This window comes from Chelonia mydas, chromosome 21 (genome assembly GCF_015237465.2).
Source record: "Chelonia mydas isolate rCheMyd1 chromosome 21, rCheMyd1.pri.v2, whole genome shotgun sequence".
NCBI lineage: Eukaryota > Metazoa > Chordata > Testudines > Cheloniidae > Chelonia > Chelonia mydas.
In genome coordinates, this window is record NC_051261.2 from 14,553,294 (window position 1) to 14,572,939 (window position 19,646).

The 19,646-nt window shown below is 54.7% G+C and overlaps 1 protein-coding gene across 1 annotated transcript in view; it reads right to left on the reverse strand.

Annotated features, from left to right (window-relative positions):
* Nucleotides 1-19,646, reverse strand: part of LGR6 (leucine rich repeat containing G protein-coupled receptor 6) — a 202,528-nt gene that overhangs the window by 32,307 nt on the left and 150,575 nt on the right. Inside the window, exons 7-8 of the mRNA XM_007054310.4 lie at nt 3,631-3,699; nt 737-808 (exon numbers count right to left, since the gene is read on the reverse strand). Of these exons, the coding sequence (XP_007054372.1) occupies nt 737-808; nt 3,631-3,699 (141 nt within the window). The remainder of the gene's footprint in view (nt 1-736; nt 809-3,630; nt 3,700-19,646) is intronic.

Genomic DNA, 19,646 nt, shown 5'->3' on the forward strand with positions numbered 1-19,646 from the left:
CCAGAGGGAGGAAGTGCCTGGAAAATCTGCAGGGTAGGATGGGAGTGGTGCCGGCAGCCCTCTGCATCCTACCCATGGGCCTTCACACCCCGCTGGGTCTGGGGTGGTGATCGTGGCCTGCTGAACTGGCTTGGCTCAGCTCTCCCTAGCCGCATCCCAGGCTCGCAGCTACAGCTATCACAAACAAGTTCCAAGCACGGGCTCTAAGCATCACCGTGGGCTAACATCGGGGCAGGCGTGGAGAAACCCCTCCACCGCTGTGTGTTACACACAGCAATACCACTGCTGTATAAATGATCTGTTCATCTCTCCGCCTCTCTAAGGGCTTCATGTGAGACTGGAGCCATCAGAGCTGGGGTTGGTGGGACACATGGGAAAAAGAGGGGGTCAGAGGACAGGAGGGACGGGGAGGCATAGCTCAGTGGTTTGAGCATTGGCCTGCTAAACCCAGGGTTGTGAGCTCAGTCCTTGAGGGGGCCATTTAGGGATCTGGGGCAAAAATTGGGGACTGGTCCTGCTTTGAGCAGGGGGTTGGACTACATGACCTCCTGAGGTCTCTTCCAACCCTGATATTCTATGAGGGGAAGAACTAAGAGACAAACCTTCATCTTACATTAGGGTCCTTCTTTCATCATGTCCCACCCTCCCCAGCACATGCATGTCAGATTACGACCCTGGGAAATGATGGAGATCCCCTGTACAGAATGAAGTAGGAAAGCTGGTTCACATTGCTTACATGGTTTGGAGTAAAGGATTCCCAACAAATGCCTTCTCTGGAATAGCCTTTATGTTGTTGTTATGGAAGCCCCTGTTGGAAGAGAAAGGCCAGGATGTGACTGGGTCAGAAGATGGGAAAGGAAACCCCCTTAAAAGAGGTAGAGGATTTGAAACACAGAGGGGATGCACAGAGTTATAGATTCTGAGGCCAGAAGGGACCATTGCGATCATCTCACCTGACATAGGTCAGAGAACGTCCCTACTATGATCCCTAGAGCAGAGCTTTTAGAAAAACACCCCATCTCGATTTAAAAATGGCCGCTGATGGAGACTCCACCATGACCCTTAGGATGGGATCAGAGCCTTAGACGTGGTCCATACTTAAAATTAGATTGACCTCACTGTGCCGCTCAGGGTTGTGCAAAATTTTGCACCGAGTGCTGGTTGTGTAGCCGCGGCTAGCTGATGGAAGAATTCTTCTGTCAGCTGAGCTACCCCCTTCTCGGGGAGGGGGATTAGCTACATCAAGGGAAAACCCCTTCTGTTAACGCGGGGTGCTCCAGGGGTCCAGCTGTAGCGCTGTAGTGCAGACTCACCCGTGGACTCTGTCTCACCCATAATGCCACTGAAACGAATGTAGAAGGCGCATCATCGACCGCCCTGCTCCATCAGACCTAGGGCCTGATTGGCCTAGCCCTGCTCAGGCTGAGTAGCATGGCATGCCAGGAATAGCACCACTGAAGTCAGTGGGATTACTCCTGGATCAAGGGGGCTGTTAAATATAGGGAAGAGTGTCCGATTCTGGGAGCACAATGAAAGGAATGGGCCCATTTTATGCCACCTTATCTAGCCAAGGATTTTAGGTTTTTTAAAAAGTCTCACCATTACGTCTGTCCAACTTTTAACTACGTTTGCAGCCTGTTCGTGGGACGGCTGGCTTGATGCAGGGCTGGCCATAGCACTTCCTGGCCATGCCCAGGAAATGCTTTGCTTCCCACCTTGTCACAGATTGGATCAAGCCCAGGAGAGACCCCTGTGATCCTCCGCTCTGCCCTCCAGCTTAACGCAAGCCAGAGACGCCCGCCCAAGGAGTCCTGTGCTGAGCCCAGCGTTGTGTGGCGGAGCTACAGCAGATCATCGAGAAGGAAACAGCCCCTGAGCGATGGTCAATCCACACATCCCTCGGGAACCCGTTTCAACGGTTAATTCCCCCTAGGTGCCTCTTGTTTCCACTCTGATTTCAGCTTCCAGCTGTTGGCTTCAGCTCTGCCTTTGGGTCTACTATGAGAGATCTTCTTCCTACCCAGGGACTTCTTCTTCCTCCGGCCAACCAAAAAACCCTCTGTCTCCCACCCAACCCCTCCTCAGAATACTAACGGGGCTGCCTCTTGTCCCCATGCCCGCACTCTACATCACCACGAATGAGCGGCACAGCCTCAGGGTCGATAAATAACCACGGAGCCCCAGCTCCCTGCAAAATGGGCTTGTCCCTGTCTCAGGGCCCATCCCTGGCACTTGCAGGGACAATAGTTCTGCGTCCTTGTGGAGCCACTGACCAGCTAAGCTGGTGACCCTGCCAGCAGGCTGGGGCGAGCGCATACACTCCCCTTGTCCTGCCGGCCAGTGATGTGGCCACCATGGCCTCCCTGAAGCCACTCAGCGAGCAGCCCCTCTCACACATTGGCAGGTATATGTGCAGATAGTGAGTCTGGGCATGGGTGTGACTGGTGCGGCCGAGAGGGGGCTGGCATAGCAGAGGGGCACTAGACTGTCGCTGGGGGAGACAAAGAACGGAGCGGGTGACATAGAGCAGGAATAGGCGTGGCAGGAGGAGAGTGCGGGCGAGGTGGGGGTGGAAGGTGCTTGGGGTAAGAGGGAGGAGAAAGGGAGGAAAAAGAAAAAAGGGGACAATCTCACAGATCACGCTGATGGGAGGAACAGGCCGCCGCATCCTGCCACGGCTCTCGGCAGCCAAAGGTCGCTCCCAGGCCTGGTGCTGAGAGGGGCAGACACAAGCATGTGATAGGCTACACAGGCGAGGTGTGTGTCCAAACAGCACAGGAAGGACCCTCGTTGTATGTTAATCGGGGATGGGCCATATTGATCCTTCCCCCGGACCCGCCAGTCAGAGGGGAGCAAGCCACGAGAAGGGTCCCATGTGCGGTGTAGACACCCAGAGTCTGTGGGTGCTAGAGGAGGCTGTAGGTGCTGCTGGGGCTGAGAATAGCAGCTACCGCAGGGGGCTGCCTTATAAGCACCAGGCTAACTCCACGGGTACGCTGCCTCTATGGGCCCGATCCTGGGGGTGGACGTCAGTGAGAGCTGGGGCTCTAAACAAGTCTCAGTGGGTGAGTTGCACAGTGGGGGAGGGACTAGGGGGGGTCAGTCACAACAGCTTAGGGTCTGATCCAAACCCTACTGATGTCAACGGCAGGATCTCCCACTGACAGGAGGTCCTGTAAGGGATGATCTGGTGGTTCCTTCTGGCCCTAAACTCTATGGCTGTAATGGGCTTTGGCTCGGGTCCTTAGCCAGGCCTACCAGGAGGCCGAGGCCAGTCAGCGCTGGGGAGCTGCGAGGCCGGGGGGAGTGCGCCTCCTCGTCTCCCGGCTCCATGTGGGCTCTCCTTGGTGGTTCCCCCACCCTGCATTCTGCCAGAGGCCACATCTGTTTAAACCCATCACCGTTGGCCAGCTGGTGTCACGACTTCTAGAAATGCTCTTTCCTCGCTAATGAGGCCCCGTGAGGCATGTGTTGCCACGGTGGGGTGGAATGAGCTATTTTAATGGGGATCGCAGAGACGGTAGGGAGGAGTTTGGACGCTGCTCTCCCTAGCTCAGGCCATGCGTGGCCCTTTATGGGTTACTATCTTGTCGAGAATTCAGTTGGAATGCAGTAAATAAGAAATCTCACAGCTCCTGCAGCCGGCCCAGCGTCCTGATGGCTACCGGGAATTCCAGCAGCTTGTTATAGTTCAGGTCCCTGAAAGAAAGAGAGGGAAAGCAGTCATTAAGGCCGCTGTAGGAGCTCAGCGGAGCATGTCCGTGCTCTGAAGGGATGGAAACTTGGTTATTAAGCATCAGAGATGGCTGTTTCCAGCTGTGCCGATCCAGCCACCAACGTCTGGAAACAACACACATTCCTGCCACAGGAATATTCCCAGCTAGGGGCATTGTCAGGCATGGGCCAGACCGGGCTCTGGCTGCCTAGAAGATGTGACTGTCTGGAATCCTCAGCCTCCCACCCCCGACCCCACAACAGTCCTCAGCGTTGGCCCGAGTTGGACTGATTCACTATCTTCACTGTGTCCGCCCTGCACCCTGGAGTCTCACTCTCACATACTATTGTAGTTATAGACATTTGCCGCATGCCCTGGGGGGGCCACATCTGAGCATGTTTACGAAAACAAGATACAAACAGCAGCTGCTGTTCCATGGGCCTCGGGGAAGGGCCACCGCTCTGATCCCCATCTTCCAGCCACCTAATGTGGCGTGCAAGAAGGAGGAGGGGATTCCAGAACAGGGGGCCGTCCAGCGGGAATGCTCTGCCGCTCGCTCCCAGGTGCTCAGCCTGGCTAGCTGTAGCTGCCCTGATGGAGCAGGCTCTGGGCATTAACTCCTGATGTTCATGCTTTTGGGACGGGGATTGGACATCCTGGGCTGAATGTGGAGGTGATGCACAAGGTTTGGGTGGGGGGGTTAGGCTCCTGGGGAGCTACTGACACTTGGCGTGCACAGGAGGGGAAGTCAGTGCAACTGGCTCGCAGAGGCGAGAGATGGAACTCACAGCAGGGGGGTGGTTTCCTTTAGCTCGCACCTTCCTACATCCTCCGGTTAGCTGCTCATCTCGCTATGCTCTTCCGACCCTCTCATCACGTGAGATGCCCCATCTTACCCTCCCTGGGCATCCGAGTGGCAGTTTGAGTGGTGATGTGGGAGGGAGAGATGCAGGTTAAGTGGTGGCCGGTGGTTAAGACTCTAATGGGATCTGAACTGGTGTGGCACATGTTGGGGGGAAGGACTAAGGTATAGTCACACCAGCTTAGTGGCTGATCCAACTCTACTGACATCAATGGAGAGTCCTGCATTGACTTCAGCGGGCTTTGGGTCACTGAGACTCAGATCCATTTCATACATCTTCTGGGGACCCCTCTACCAGTCCGTCCTGTCCCACCCATGCCAGGTCCATGCCCTGTTCCAACTCCCTGCTGAAGCTGGGATTGCCTCAATCACCATGGGAAGAGAGTGGGGGTTGGGGTGGCTAGCAAAGGTGCCGAAGACAGGAGCAGATTCTGCCTCTGGAGAGGGGAGTCTGTCCTAGCATTTCAACTCTGGCAATGGGGCTTCAATGCAGTTGATACTCTCCATGGAGACGCAGCTCCACCTTGAGATGGTACAATCCAGTCCTACTGATCCCTTATGGGCCAGGGCACCAAGAGACCGCGCTGAAGGTCGCACTGAGCATTGCAAGGCATGCATATCACGGCACTCCTTTCTACGGGCAGGTAACTCAGTGAATTTTAAGAGGTGAATCCCTTGGAACATTAGAGGAATTACTGGCTCCTGCAGATTACTGTGTAATTACGCGTAATCGTTCCCAAAGTAATTACATCAAACCTGGATTGTGGGTTACAAGACAAAAAGAACCATGAATTTACAGCAATGAGATGGTATTTGCTGCCTAATTACCTGCTAACTCCCACCCCCTGGGTCCTCACCGGGTAATTACCCTCTAATTCTCCCCTGTCCCCGCCCCTATATCGTAATTACCCCATAATTTTCCTCTGAGCCCCACCCCTACATGATAATTACCCTGTAACTCCCCCCTGTCCCCACCCCTACATGGTAATTACCCTGTAACTCCCCCCTGGCCCTGCCCCTACCTGGTAATTCCCTGTCCCAATCTAGGATATCTGGCCAGCTTGTACTTGTGACAGTGACATTGCTGCCAAGCCTGACTCAGTGACATGGAAAAGAAAAGAATGAAAATAGCCTAAAAATTCCCTAATCCTGGCATCCTCATCCCTTCCTACAGGACACACGGCTGTCTCTGCTGCCTGTAGGCTGACCAGAAGTCCCGTTTTTAAAGGGACAGTCCCTGGGGACTTTTTCTTATACAGGCGCCTATTACCGCCCACCCCCTGTCCTGTTTTTTCGCAGTTGCTATCTGGTCACCCTAGCTGCCTGAGACAATCAAGGGCCCATGGTTGGGCTAATGCTTTCCACCTTCTTGTCATGTTTACAAGTCTATCCTGAGCTGCATGGGTGGGGATCCAACTGGACTCCCTGAAAGCTGCCTACATGAACCAAGGGGAGGCTACACATGACAATGCTATCCCTAAGTCTGAACCACACTGGGTCAATTAAGAGAGCTCCCTTGTCAATGAAGGATGGGTTGGTTTGACCCATTAAAGCCGGGCATTGAGCTCATGGGTCAGTACGTGTAACGGGTCAGTTTCTCCATCAAGTCTGCTCCAGGTAATCTGTCCAGGATTAAGTGGGCTGACTCTGTTGCTCATACAACTTGTTATTGGGGGTGGGGGGGAAGCATTACCTGTTATCCGACCCATGGTACTTCGCTGGCCTCTATCACCAGAGTATCTGCGCACCTCAAAGTCATTACTATATTTACCCTCACACAGCCCTGTGCAGCAGGCTACTGTCACCATTGCACATACAGTGAAACTGAGGCCCAGAGCAGCAAAGGGGCCTGCCCAAGGTCACATAGGACGTCTATGGCCCAGCAGGCACTGGAACCCAAGTCTCCCAAATTCTATGCTAGTGCTCTAGCCAGCGGACAAGCCTACCACTCTCATTTAAACAGTTTCAGTCAACCAATAAGGAAGCTGAGCCAATACCATGTGGCTTATGTGGCCAATCACATATCATGGAAAACAAATAGGGCGGGGTTCCCCACTGGGCAACAGACAGTACAAGGCCGAGCCACCGCTTCAGTCCTGCTCCAGCCTTTGCAGGTCCTAAGTGGTGGCTAAGCCCCTGCACAGGGGTGAGTTTCACCCCATGAGCAGCTGGTATGTTTATGAGCAGTCCACAGGAGGAAAAACGCTTCCCAGCAGAAACCAGGCTTGGCTCCCGGATGAGTCACTAGCAGAAAAAAAGCACCTCAATTCACAGCCAATATCATTTGCAAGGAATAATTCAACAAGCTCTAATATTTGCTCCCTCTCTTGCTCTGAAATTGCATTTCCTTTCCAATATATTTCCCTCTCAGGCAGACTATTACACAGGCTCCCTTCTCTTTCATCAGCAGACTAAACATTTTGTTTGCACATCAGTGTGTCTGCAAGTATGTACAAGGAATCGTTCCTCCCGAATAATACACCCTTTCTTCCCAGCACTGCAGGCATCTCCGGACTCCCCTGTCAATACTTGGCAGATACAGGGTGTATTGTATTCAGCAGATACCTCTGGGTAACGAGCCACCCCTGTACTCTGCCATGTATTGTGCTGTGTGGGAAGTGAAGCAGACCCAGGTGCAATTGTGTTGTTCAGACCCAGGTGCAATTGTGTTGTCTGACTGGTGGTAACCCTGGGCTGTCTGGGAGAGACGCTGGACTTTTCTAAAGGATCCTGCTATCTTTTGCCCCAGTGTTTCCCAAGAGCCTCCACCCTGGAAGAAGAAACCAATTGCATCTGCCTGCAGCTCTGCTATGGGGTGTTAGCGGCCTGCCCATCTCGATGTATATGTCACCCTCGCCCCTCTGGCTGGTCCATCTCTGGGATGCACCCCACTCTGGAAAACACTGATCTACACTGAGTTCCCATCTCAATTCAGTGAGACCAATAAGCAGAGTTATTTTCACTTCCAGGAGTCTCCCCCGCCACGTGGGGCCCGTTCCCCAAGTCCTTACACAGGCGTGGCTCATGCCTTACTTGCCTAAAAAGAGCCCACCTGTAACTACTGAGAAAAATCTCTAGACTTGACTTTCAGAGAGAAGGTCCCTAGCATGGGAAACCCTGGCTGTGCTCTTGTAGGGCAAACCAGCATCCCCACTCCCCCTTGCTGGGAGTGCTGATGGGTAAGGCGACGATTTACTCACGGGTATTTTTAGTAAAAGTCACGGACAAGTCACGGGCAAGAAACAGAAAATCATGACCCATGGCCTGTCCATGACTTTTACCATAAATGCCCCTTGAATCTTGATTGGGGGAGCTCTGGGCAGTCTGGAGTCAGCCACACTGGCCACTGCAGAAGTCACAGAGGTCGCAGGACGTCATGGAATCCGAGACTTCCGCGACCCCTGTGACCAACACAGAGCCCTACTGATGGGACGCCGATGACCTACAACGAAGGCATGAATCATATTGGCAAGAGCATTGGCCAAAGAGGACAGGTACTTCCCAGATTCCTCAGCTCAGGAGCTGCAGCAGTGATGAGCCGCGCAGGAGGGAGACAACGCTGAATATTCAGCGAGGCTAATTCTGCGAAGACACGGTAGGAGATCTGTCTCCATAAGGATAAGACCAGCATCTGGGGGTCAATTCCATCCCAGGTGTAACACCGCTGCCTTTGTTCCGGGGATAAATTTGGCCCATCCTGTCTTACTTGTCTTGGTTTTCCTGTGGGTGACAGAACTTGAATTCTTCTCTTGGTTTGTCTTTTGGAAAAGATGGACTGGGTGCAGCTAGGGGGAAAGCCTGGCTCTAGGGGAAGTCAGTAGGCATTTCAGCATTGACTTCAGTGGGGACTCGGTGTCACCCACAGAGTCTTTAGACTTGAAGAGGCCCTTTTTGTGGAGCCAGGATTGGGCAAAGACACTCAAGGAAGTCACGCCTGGCTACAGCACTGGGGCCTTCCCAGCTTTAATCTTCCAGGGATGCTGAGCTGTGCCTCTAAGAGGTACAGAACAGAACTTACAGCCCGAGGGAAAGGGAGTGTTTGGGGGGTGGGGGAGAGGAGGGCTGTTGAAGGTACAGGGGCCACCCCCAGGGTCACCGGCATCTCCACAGTGCTGTGTGCCATGACCTCACCCCCAGCCCCACACCAGGCTTGTGACGGGAGCCTCAGAGGGCAGCATTGTTATGGTTTCCTTCCGTTGTGCCCATGCTGGGGTGAATCTTCCCGTGTCTGGATTCAGAGATTTTAGGGCCCCTTTATGTTCCTCCGGCCCTGTTATGTGGTGTAAAGAGAGCAGAGAAGGGAATCTCAGCCATGTTTTCTAAAAACGGATGGAAATGTAGTTCCTCCACTCTGAGCTCAGGTACTCAGGTACCATGATGATGAGTTCAGTATAGAGACAAGAGACAGACAGAGAGATGGATGGGGTGTATGGGCATAGATAGATAGTTAAATGTGGTGTATGGGGATAGATAGATAGATAGATAGATAGGTAGATAGATGTGGCGTATGGGAAGAGTGAGAGAGCGATCTTGTCCTAGAGTGACTGATAACAACCGTGTCATATGAAAAAACTTTATAAAACACCTTGTGAATTTGTTTTCCTCCCTCAGTATTTAAAATTTGTTCAGAAGGGTTAATAATTAGTTCTCTAAAGTTTTTTCTCATCTTCACAGCATTGGGTTCGGTCCCTGCAAAGACATGGGGAAGGCTGCAAAAGCCCATGCTTGCCACCAGGTGGCACTGTACTACAGCTGGGTGCTGCCATGGCGACCTGGGTTGGCCAAAGCCTCCCCCTTGCTCAGGGGAGGGAGAAGGGAGGGAGAAGATCTGCATTCAGCATCTGTGCATCGTCCATTGCATGAGCTGGGCGCTCTCTGCTGGATGGTGGGAGGCTCTCTCCTTCCAGCCCCCAGCTGGGAAAGGGGATACCATGGCCCACCCTGTCTGATGGGGAAGATGCCGACACACCATCCCTTTCCCATCTTCCCCAGCACCATACGAGTTGAGCTCCACGTAAGGAATAAACGATACAGGCCTGACAGGAGGGTGTTTTGCCCACGATCAAGGGCTTTACAGAGCCAAATTGGCCGGCCAAGTGTTTTGGGGAATGGTGTGCAAGAGACATTATAATAAAAATACCATTTCTCTTCGCCGAGCTCCAAGACACCAGCTCCAGACACCACAATTGGACTTTTAAGGTGATCATGGCTGCTCCTTTAGTTACAATTAAAACCGCTTAAAGTCACCCCCCCAACCGCCAACCCCGGCCTCCGCTGGAGCCATAGCGAGCTGGGTGGGACACTATTTATTACTCATTTTATAGAGTGCCTCTAGCTTCATATTTGCAAGATCTCAACCAACCCTGTTTACTTAGAAATAAAAGCAAATTGACATCAGCGCAGCCCTTATGTCAGACAGTAACCGCCAGGGCGACTTGAAACTGACGATGCGCAGCCTGGAACTATTAATCACTTAAAACAGGCCAGAAAAAGAGGAGGGGGGAAACAAGATAAGTGCAACTCAATTTTCTGCCTGTTACAGGCTATTAGTGGTTCCACAAAGAAAACCCAAACCAAAAATTATATGGAACTATAAATTCTTCCCTAAGCCACAAAACACCAGAGATTTGCAGCTAATACACCTGCTGGGGGAATAAGGTTAGAACCTGGAGGTAAGAGGTTTGCTGGTGATTTCAGTCCCCCTGCAAAGTCCGGGATGTCACTCGAACTCCCCAGGAGTCTCCTCAGCAGACCAGGATACTTGATTCGTGCGACACCAGGCACGCCTCAAGGGAGTTATGGCAGGGTGTGCATCCAATTGGCAGCTAACCAGACTGCGGGAAAATTGGGTTACCGGTGGTGCTTGCGGCACTGGTTATGGTGAGCAAATCAAGCATCACTAATTCATAGATTTAAAGCCTGAAGGGCCCATTATGATCATCTGCATAGCACAGGTGAGAGAATCTCACCTGCATCAAGCCCATAGCTTCCGGCTGAGCTTTTAGAGAGAGACACCCAATCCTGATTTCAAGAGTGAATAATAAGGAAGATTAGGATGCCAGCGTGGGTGGTCTGCCCACACCCCATTTTGGCAAGCATCAGCAGGGCTATGCTGATACAGTGCAGAGATAGTCAGTTCCACTGCTCCATAGGCTTTAGAAAAACACAAGGGGTCCCTTCAAAATGCCAAGGCACTACAGCTCCTTGTTACAACTGGACAAACACTGCGCTGGCTGCAGGTTCAGGGCCTATGCTCATTTCACAGAGGCCACCAAACCAACATCTCATGACAGCAACTTTGAGTCGCAAGCGGCCACAGCTGGAGTTGAACTGGCAACCTGAAAGTAGCTCATTCCTGGACCATCCAGTCCCATTAAGCCATATTAAATTACCAGCAATGATGATGATTTCATATTTATGTTGTGGTAGCATCTAGAGGCCGCAGCTAGTTTGGGCCCCATGGTGCTGGGTGGTGAGCATAAGAACATAAGAACGGCCAGACTGGGTCAGACCAAAGGTCCATCTAGCCCAGTATCCTGTCTGCCGACAGTGGCCAATGCCAGGTGCCCCAGAGGGAATGAACAGAACAGGTAATCATCAAGTGATTCACCCCATCTCCCATTCCCAGCTTCTGGCAAACAGAGGCTAGGGACACCATCCCTGCCCATCCTGGCTAATAGCCACAGATGGACCTGTCCTCCATGAACGTATCTCGTTCTTTTTTGGAACTTGCTGGCTAAAGGACAAGATACAACAGGTGCGTGAGACAACCCAGCGGGTCAGGGTGGGAAATAGGGTAAAATAAAAAATAGCCCGTTGCCAGGTCACAACAGGGGTGGGGGATGGGGGGTGGAACAGCGATCACAGCCCTCCCCTGCTGAGCCATTACTGAAGTCTTACATGGGCACTGGGGAAGAGGGTGAATTTATCCCCCATTGCACAAACAAAGGGTTGGTGCTGCACAAGACACAGAATGAAGGCGGCACTGGGAGGCGCTTTAGCATGTGCCGTCTGGTCTGGCTCCCTGCTTGTGGAAGAAGCGAGTCTGCAGGGGGGCGGAGAATGGAACTGGCTGTTTCTCACCTGTGCAAATGCCTTTCCCTCTACGCAGAACACAGCAAACCCCTGGCAGAGAAAGCACCCACCGTCTGGCCTTGGGGGAAAACTGGTCAGAGCTCCCCAGAGCCAGCTTTTTGGCTAGCACAGAGCATTTCTTCCATCCAGGCATTTATTCTTACCAGCCTTGCATGGAAACAGCCCATCTTTGCCTCGCATAGAGTGTTTGAGTCACTATCCAGGGGTTTACACAGGATTGAAACTTATACTGGAGGGGGAAGGCATCTGTCTGGAGCTCCTGCCTTATACATCTCCAGCTGCCAGTCCCTCTCCATCAGAGCTCTGTTCCCTATTTAGAGATGTAGCAGTGCCCAGAATGTGTCTGCTCCAACCAGTGTTTCTGTCTCTTCTGTAACAGATGAAGGTACGGAATTAAATATGTTTTCAATTCCAACTGCTTTATTTAACAAGCTGGACATAAGCCTTTGAGAGGCAGGCTCTCGTGGGGGGTCCGGCAGACACAAGCACATAGCACTTACAAGACACGAAGGAAATTGATTGCAAAGCACAAAGCAATGGGGACCGCAGTGATTCAGCTCGCAGGCTGCTGCACTCTGCCATCCAGAGGGGCGTGGGCTCAAAGCCCGACGGACAGTTGGTCATTTGTGAAATGAGTTAGGGGCCATGGGGGCTCTAACAAACCCCTGTTTGTGCAAATTGCTAAAGAGCTGCACCCTGCACTCTGCTCAGGAGAGGAAGACCAGGGCTGCTCGGCAGTGGGGGGCTGCGGGCTGGGATTGAGGGGCACCGGTAGAGCTGGTGGGTGTGCATGCAGAACCCTGAGCTAGAGGGGGCTGTGGGGCAGGACTGAGACACTGGCAGATCGGTGCATGAAGAGCCCAGGACTAGGCTAGCAGGGGGCTGTGATTCACGACTGAGGGGCACTGGCAGAGTTGTGTGTGTGGGGAACCCAGGCCAGGGAGAGCAGAGGGGGCTGCAGCGTGGGACTGGGGGACATGGGCAGAGTTGCGGGGTAGGGAGGCAAGACTGGAGTAGCAGGGGGATTGAAGCTTAGGAGCAAGGTGCGTGGGCAGAGCTGCGTGTGCAATGGGAGATGCATGGTGGAACCTGTCTGCCCACAGCCTGCCTCTCTCTGGTGCCGCTCTAGCCTGCGCTGACTCTTCCTCCCTTTCGTGGGCACCAATTCACGCTCACATCTTCTGGGAACAGAGGGCTCATTCCTCCAGCACGAGCAGCTGCCCTGACTCAGCCGCTCGTTGGCAGGCAGCGCCGAGGCCATCAGCCCGCGCAGGGCTGGAGGGGAATTCCAGGAAGATGAAGCACGGGGGACAAGGAGCCATGTCAGAGCAGCTCGAGAGCGAAGGGCGTCTTTGGGGAGGTTGCTGGCCTTAGTCCAGTCGTTATGAGAAGATCAGCAGCTGGAGAGCTGGAGGGCTGGGACAGGGTAACGCTGGGGGATGGATGGAGTAACACTGGGGAGTTGGGGATGAAGGGATGGGGCAATGCTGGGGAGTTGGGGGGATGGGACAGAGGGTCACACTGGGGAGCTGGCAGTGGGACAGGATGGGGTTCCTCCAAACCAAAGGGGGAAAGACATAGCAATTACGGGTGAGCAGTTACCCCTTGGGATGGGGATCATCATCCCGAATCCTGACATGGAACATCTCCACCAGCAGGAGCAGCTCAGGGTGGAACATGCGACCCAGTGGGCCAAGCTTACTGTCTCCAGCGCTGCTTGTGCCATGCGGGGTTCTCCTTGCTCCCAGTCCCCAAATATTGCATCTGCCTTGGGGGCAAATTCCAGATCAAAATGAAACCAGGGCGTAGCTCAGCTCCCTCTGCTGTGTTGTCCCAACACAACGGGGACAAGGGGTCTCACCAAAGATCCCGAGGCAGGAGGGTCAACGGCCCTTGATCAGCGAAGCCAGAGGCTCAGGTTGTGCCCCCAGGTACGTGCACACACCAGGCCGGAAGCAAAGGGCCCATGGAAATCAGAGACGGGTCGGGTGGCACGCTGGGCAGGAGCGCTCCCGATGCTACAGTGCATTCTCCAGTTGGCTTCCCTGGCTCCCAGTCTCGTTATTCATGGTTATTTACACAGCCCCCAGTCTGCTGTGCCTGGAAGACAGTGGCCCTGAAGACTCACCCTGTACCAGTGGAAGGGAACTCCCTCACAGATGGCCTGTCTCCCTGACTCTGCTTGCATTTCCCCTTTCTCTATGTCACCCTGTGCCCCCACACTGCCTTGCTGCTAACAACCCCTCTCCAGCTGCACCCACGGCTGAGCAAATCACTAAGCCAAAGTCTTTTTCAGGGGCCACGGGCGGTGAGTGCTTCACTTTTCTGGGTGCCCAAATTGAGAGGCCCTCCAGGGCTGATTGTCAGGAAGTGCTGAGCTCCCACAGCTCAACCTGGACCGGACGAGGGCGCTCGGCACCTCTGAAAATGAGGCAGGATGTGTCTCAAGTTGGGGTTGTGACAGATCTGTCATTAACGTGCAATAGCCTAGAGAAACCTTACGGGCTTTTGCCCTAAGAAGACATGTGCTTGCAAAGGATGCACTGTGTGGTGACTTATAAGTGGCACATTTACATTGTGTACCAGGGCAGAAGTGAAGTAGACCTGCTTAGGCCGACTGTCTTTTGCAGGGAATAACCCAGAGAAGGCAGGGAACTCTTTAGCCTAGAGATACCCTGGTCAGAAGGGAGAGAGCCGTGGGTCTCCACCGCAGAGAGCTGGGCGCAGCCCACAGATTTTGACTGCTTGTCGCAGGGATCTTGATTGTGCAGCGGATGCTCTAGTGCTCGACAAACTAGGCAGCTGCTTGGGGTGGCAGGTTTCTGGGAGAAGCAATTTTGTTTTTGAATGCTCTGCCGGCGGGACGGAGGGGAGAATGAGAAAGCTGCTAATAAGTGCTGGGAAAAATAGTGACTGAGAGGTCAGCGCATGCTCCCCACTGCTACATGATGAAAATCCGCCCATGCCCAGGTACCAGGGCATGGAGGGTTAGGCACACCAAAGTTTTGCAGACTGTCTAGAGCAGCATCTGCTGACTGTGCATGGCCCAGGGGTCCCGTCTGTGCACGGCCCAGGGGTCCCGATGGTGCACAGCCCAGGGATTCGATGTGTGTGGCCCAGGGATCCCCATACACCACTGGGGAAGGCAAATTCTGCACTAGTGCCTGGGCATCCTTTGGCAAAAGGCTTCTCCCAGACAGCGACAAGTGCCCCATGTTCCTGAAAGGGTTAAGCCAACCCGGGGCAGGGGGCGAGGGTGGGGGTCTCAGCTGGAAGATTCCCAGCTTCCTTCCTCCTGCTTTCGTGGCCCAGGGCACAGTCCCCCCACCCCACAGAAAATCTAAACATTCAGTGACATCAGTAGGTTCCAGCTCTGCTCTCTGCGTTTCCAAAGCCTGTCTAATTACCCACATAATGGGAGCAGTGCGTTGTGAAAGCCTGTGGTGAGGGCACTTCCTGTGAGGCAAGGTTAGGCAGATCTGATGCCTGGGGCCAGTGGGTTTGGGATCAGCCCTTTCGGGAGACGTTTTTAATTGATGAATGTTTTGGTTTTTTTTAAAAATAAAGCTTTTAAACAAGGGAAGGTTTGTTCCCTCCAAGTGATTTATCTCCCGTCTGTGATTAGAGGAGGAAGTGTCAGAGACTGGAGAGCTGCAGAGATGGGGAACAAACAGGTCCCCCCAGGCAGGTGGGATGAAGCCTGATCTCAGGGCATTGTGTACACTGCCCCGTTGACTGCTCCAACGCACTGGAGAGGCACACACAAGCCCCCGGCTGTAGGGGTGCTGTATTCTCCAAACCGCTGAGGAGTCCTGGATCCAGGAAAGACCTCAGCATCCTGGAGCTCGCATGGAGGCAGTGGTGGTATGGTCAGGCCTGGGGATGGGGCAGGAATGGGGAAGCTACTTAATGGATGACTCTCCGTGGCCTTCTATGGATGGGTGAAGGGAGAGCCCCACCACCCGTCCTGCAAAGCCCTGCACGGTCCATGCTATGGGTGATGGGAAGTGTGCTTCAACAAGGGACCGGCCTGTGTGTGTACATGAGGGCAGGGAATGTGCATGTGTTGGTGTGTGTGTATGGGGATGCACAGGATGTGTGTGAGTGTGGTGTGTGTGATGTATAGGGTGGGTGTGCATGTGTTGGGGTTCGTGGACGTGTGTCTGTAAGGGGCATCAGAGAGCAGCTCAGGCCAAAGGCGTAGCTGTTGGTCACGTTCCCTTTTAGCTATCTTCCAAGGCCTGGGGACCGCTCCTCCTTCCCCAGCTCTGCAGGGGGCTGCCATCTCCACCCACAGGCCTTCAGGGTGCAGTAGGCTAGGGGCCGCTGCCTCCCCCAGTTTTACCACAGTTGGTGGGGGTGGGAGGGCAGGAGACACTGATACCAGATCCTGGTACCGGTCCCTCTACCCCAGCCACGGCTCGGACGCTCCCCAGGCCGCTCCGGGGGCGTCAGGGAGGACTGTCGCTTATTTTCTACCTTTCCCTCCAGTGATTCAGCTGCAGGATCCGCAGAAGCCAGTGAGATCATAGCAGAAACGCTCCGAATCCTGCCCCTGAGCAAGCCCCCCACATAGAGATGCTGGATGTCTATGCCAAAGGGCAGGAAAGGAGCAGCCATAAATCCACCACTCACTCACCTCCCTGCAGGGAGGGTCCTTCTTCACTTCTCCCTCCCCTGTCACTTTATCCCCCTTCTCTCTATTCAGGTCTCCTGAGGTCCCTAAGCTGGGCCCGTCACCCTGGTATCTGAACCCCTTCCAGAGCCTCTCCCAGCTACCCAGAATAGCCCATCCCACTCCACACCAGTCGCTGCCTTTTCTCCCATTCTGCCTCTGGTTTTCTTGCCTCTCCTTTGTCTGGAAGGGGCCTCCCCTCCCCCGCTTCGCTCCCCTCCTTTCTCCGCATTCCTGCGAATCCATGCCCCATCTCTGCTCTTCCTGCCCTCTTTGTTCCCTGCAGCCCCATCTCTCTACGCCCCAGGGCACTGACTGCTCCCCAGCCTTCTTCACCCTCCTCTCGCTCATGTCAGTTCTGTAGCCCTTCGATAGTGCTCTGCAAACACCCATTAGTCCCTCACCGCCTCCCCCGTCAGGTAGATCAGGGACTAGTGGTACCGTCCCCATACTAGAGAGGGGGAACGGAGAACTATCCTTCCTTCCTGTTCTCTGCTCCCCTACTCTATTGTCCTGCATTTCCCCTCCCTTCTAAGTCCCCCCCCATTCCCTTTTCCGTCCAGTAAGCTAATCCCTCCTGCAGTGAGCCATGGCACCTGACCCCACTCTGCTGGAGTGACCTACCCCTTCCCCTCCCTTTGCCTGCCGGGTCTATTGGGGTGCGTTCTTTGGGGCAGTGCCCTGCGCAACAGGGCCCCGATCTTGGCCAGCCCTCCGGCCTGCCTGCAGCACCAGCCATAACGCACAGCAAGGTGTGCACAGCCACCGCCCGGTTTGCAGTGTCTCAAAGCGAGCCGGGAGCTGAGGGAGAGCTACGCAGGCCCGTGGGCGAGCCAGAGCCGAGCCCTTTCCCTGTCAGTCGGTGCCGTTCGAGGGCTCCAGCCAATGCCAATTTTCAGTTGAGAGGCGTCCAAGTTCGCAGACATGCCACCCACCTCCCCTATTAGCATAACAGAGGCCCTGCCGGCTTGCCGAAACCCGTCTCCTTGCCATGGATGTGACGAGAGCCGGCACCCCGGGCCACAAACGCCCCTTCTCGCAGCTTTGGCATAAGAAGCTTTGTCTTCTGTGCAGGGTCGGATTAACCTTTTGTAGGCCCGGCGCCAAAAATATTTGTCAGCGCCCATGGAGGCGATGGAGCTTGGCGCGGGGAGGTCAGTCCCCAGACTGAGGGGCCAGCCAGGCCCCCCGCTCCGCCCAGCCCAGTGCGAGGGCACTATTTACAACTCAGCAGTTGCCAGACGCACAGGGGCCCTGTGATGCCAGCGTGCCCCTTCCCCTGTGGGGGCAGGCCCATGCCACGCCACAGAGCCCCCCGCCCAACACCCCCCCGACTCCCTATGACCAGAGCCCCCCCAGACCCACTATGCCCAACGCCCCCCCCAACTTCCCCCAGAAATGCACAGTGCCCTGCACAACACCACCCCTGCCACGCGCCCCAACAGAACCCCCACTCCCTAGTGCCCCAACACACACACATCTTCCCCACCCCCTCACGGCCCAGCACCCCCCCAGATTTCCCAGAGACCCCCTCCCCCACGCCCTGCCTCCCGGCCGCACTCACCGGCCCTGCTGGGAGGCGACTGTGTCTGCGGGCTGAGCCCGGGGCCGGGAATCGCTCCGGCCCCTCGGGAGTGGCACGATCAGCCAGGCCAGGGTCCCTCAAGAAGCACTTGCCTGGAGGGGCCCAGCCAAGCCCCCCACACTGTCAGCCCCCCCCCACCCCCCACGCCGAGACTGGCCAGGCTTCTGCACCATTCCCGGGCGGCTCAGCTCTGGGGAGCCAGGTGGGGCCCCACAACCAGAGGTGCACTGGGGTCCTGCCTGGGGGCAGAGAGGAGCCCTCGGCCAGCTGGCGGGCAGGCCGAGAGGAGCAAGTGATTGGCAGGGGGAGCCAGCGGGGTGTCGGGGCGCAGGGCAAGCGGAGCAGGCCGGGGCCCCTTCTGAGCCTGGGCCCGGCTCCATGGAGCCACTGTGAACCCGGCACTGCCTCTGTGGCAACATCCTAACAGGATGGAGGCAAAAATCTCTCCCCTCCCTCAGCTGCCCTCCTCACATTGCAATGTGGGCTCCTGTGAAGAACAAGAGACCCCCCCCCGCCCCGCTCTGGGGTGGCAGGGGGGATGGGCAGCTGCAGAATCGGGCTGGGTGATCGAAACTCGGGTTAACGTGTGTGCGTTGGCCCCAGCGCTGTACAGTTTGTGTTTTAACAGCCCCGAACATGGTACGTTTACAAGGCCACCGGGACCCAGGATAACGCTGTGGCTGGAGTCTGAGCTTCTGACATTCCTCACTTCTGCTCTTTCCAAAGCTAGAGGTTTCCCTTAGCACCACTTGGCTCCTTCCTGTCACCTCCTGCAATCTCAGCCCAAAGCCTCCTGCCCTATGCTTCTGCCCTCTACTCTCACCCCCAGCTTGCAGCCCCAAAGCCTCCTGCCCTATGCTTCTGCCCTCTCCTCTCACCATAACCCAACCTTGCCTTTGCAGTGGGAGCTACCAGCTGCTGGCTTTCGCCTTCTGTTGTTCCTAGTGTGGTTCGTTGTTTTCTTAGGAACTCTTGCCCAGCTCTTTGGCATTGAAGGAGGCATCTTTTGCTCTTCACACAGCAGTTCATACCACGCAGAAAGTACACAGCCCAGTGGAGTCCACATAACTGTGTTTACTAACAATACACAATAGATATGCCAGGCCTCACTAACAGCTTCTAGAACACAGTGAGCGCCATTAGAGGGCTCGCAACCTATTTAAAGGAATACTACCCTTTTCTCATACTCACGCCAAAGGTGCTATATAAAGAATGTGTCACATAAGGTGAACAGCAGAGAGGCTAACAGGGGGAGTTTGCCTGGGATCTGTCTGAGAGGAGGTACGCTAAGGGCTGCATTAGGGGGGTTGTGTTGGTGAGTATCTGAGTGTCTATTGCGGGGACAGTTTGACAGTTTGACCATGTGTTTGATTGTTTGAAAAGTGTGAATGGGGAGTGCTTTGTTCTGTGTGAGCCTTGAGTGGGCCTGACTGTTATAAAAAGCCAGTCAGCTGCAAACCAGCTGAGCGGCGAACAGCAGAGAGGCTAACAGAGGGAGTTCGCCCGGGGAGAGCCCACTGAGGCTTACGTCTTGCAAGCTTCTCTGAGTAGTTACTACAACTCCTGAGGAAGCTCGTAGAAAGACGGTAATATGGATGGGGAGTGTTCAGCTGTTGTGACCTGCACTGGATGTGCTATGTTTGTCTTTCTTCCACAGGACAGAAGTGACTTTGTCTGTACAAAGTGCAAGCTGGTCTACCTATTGGAAGAGACG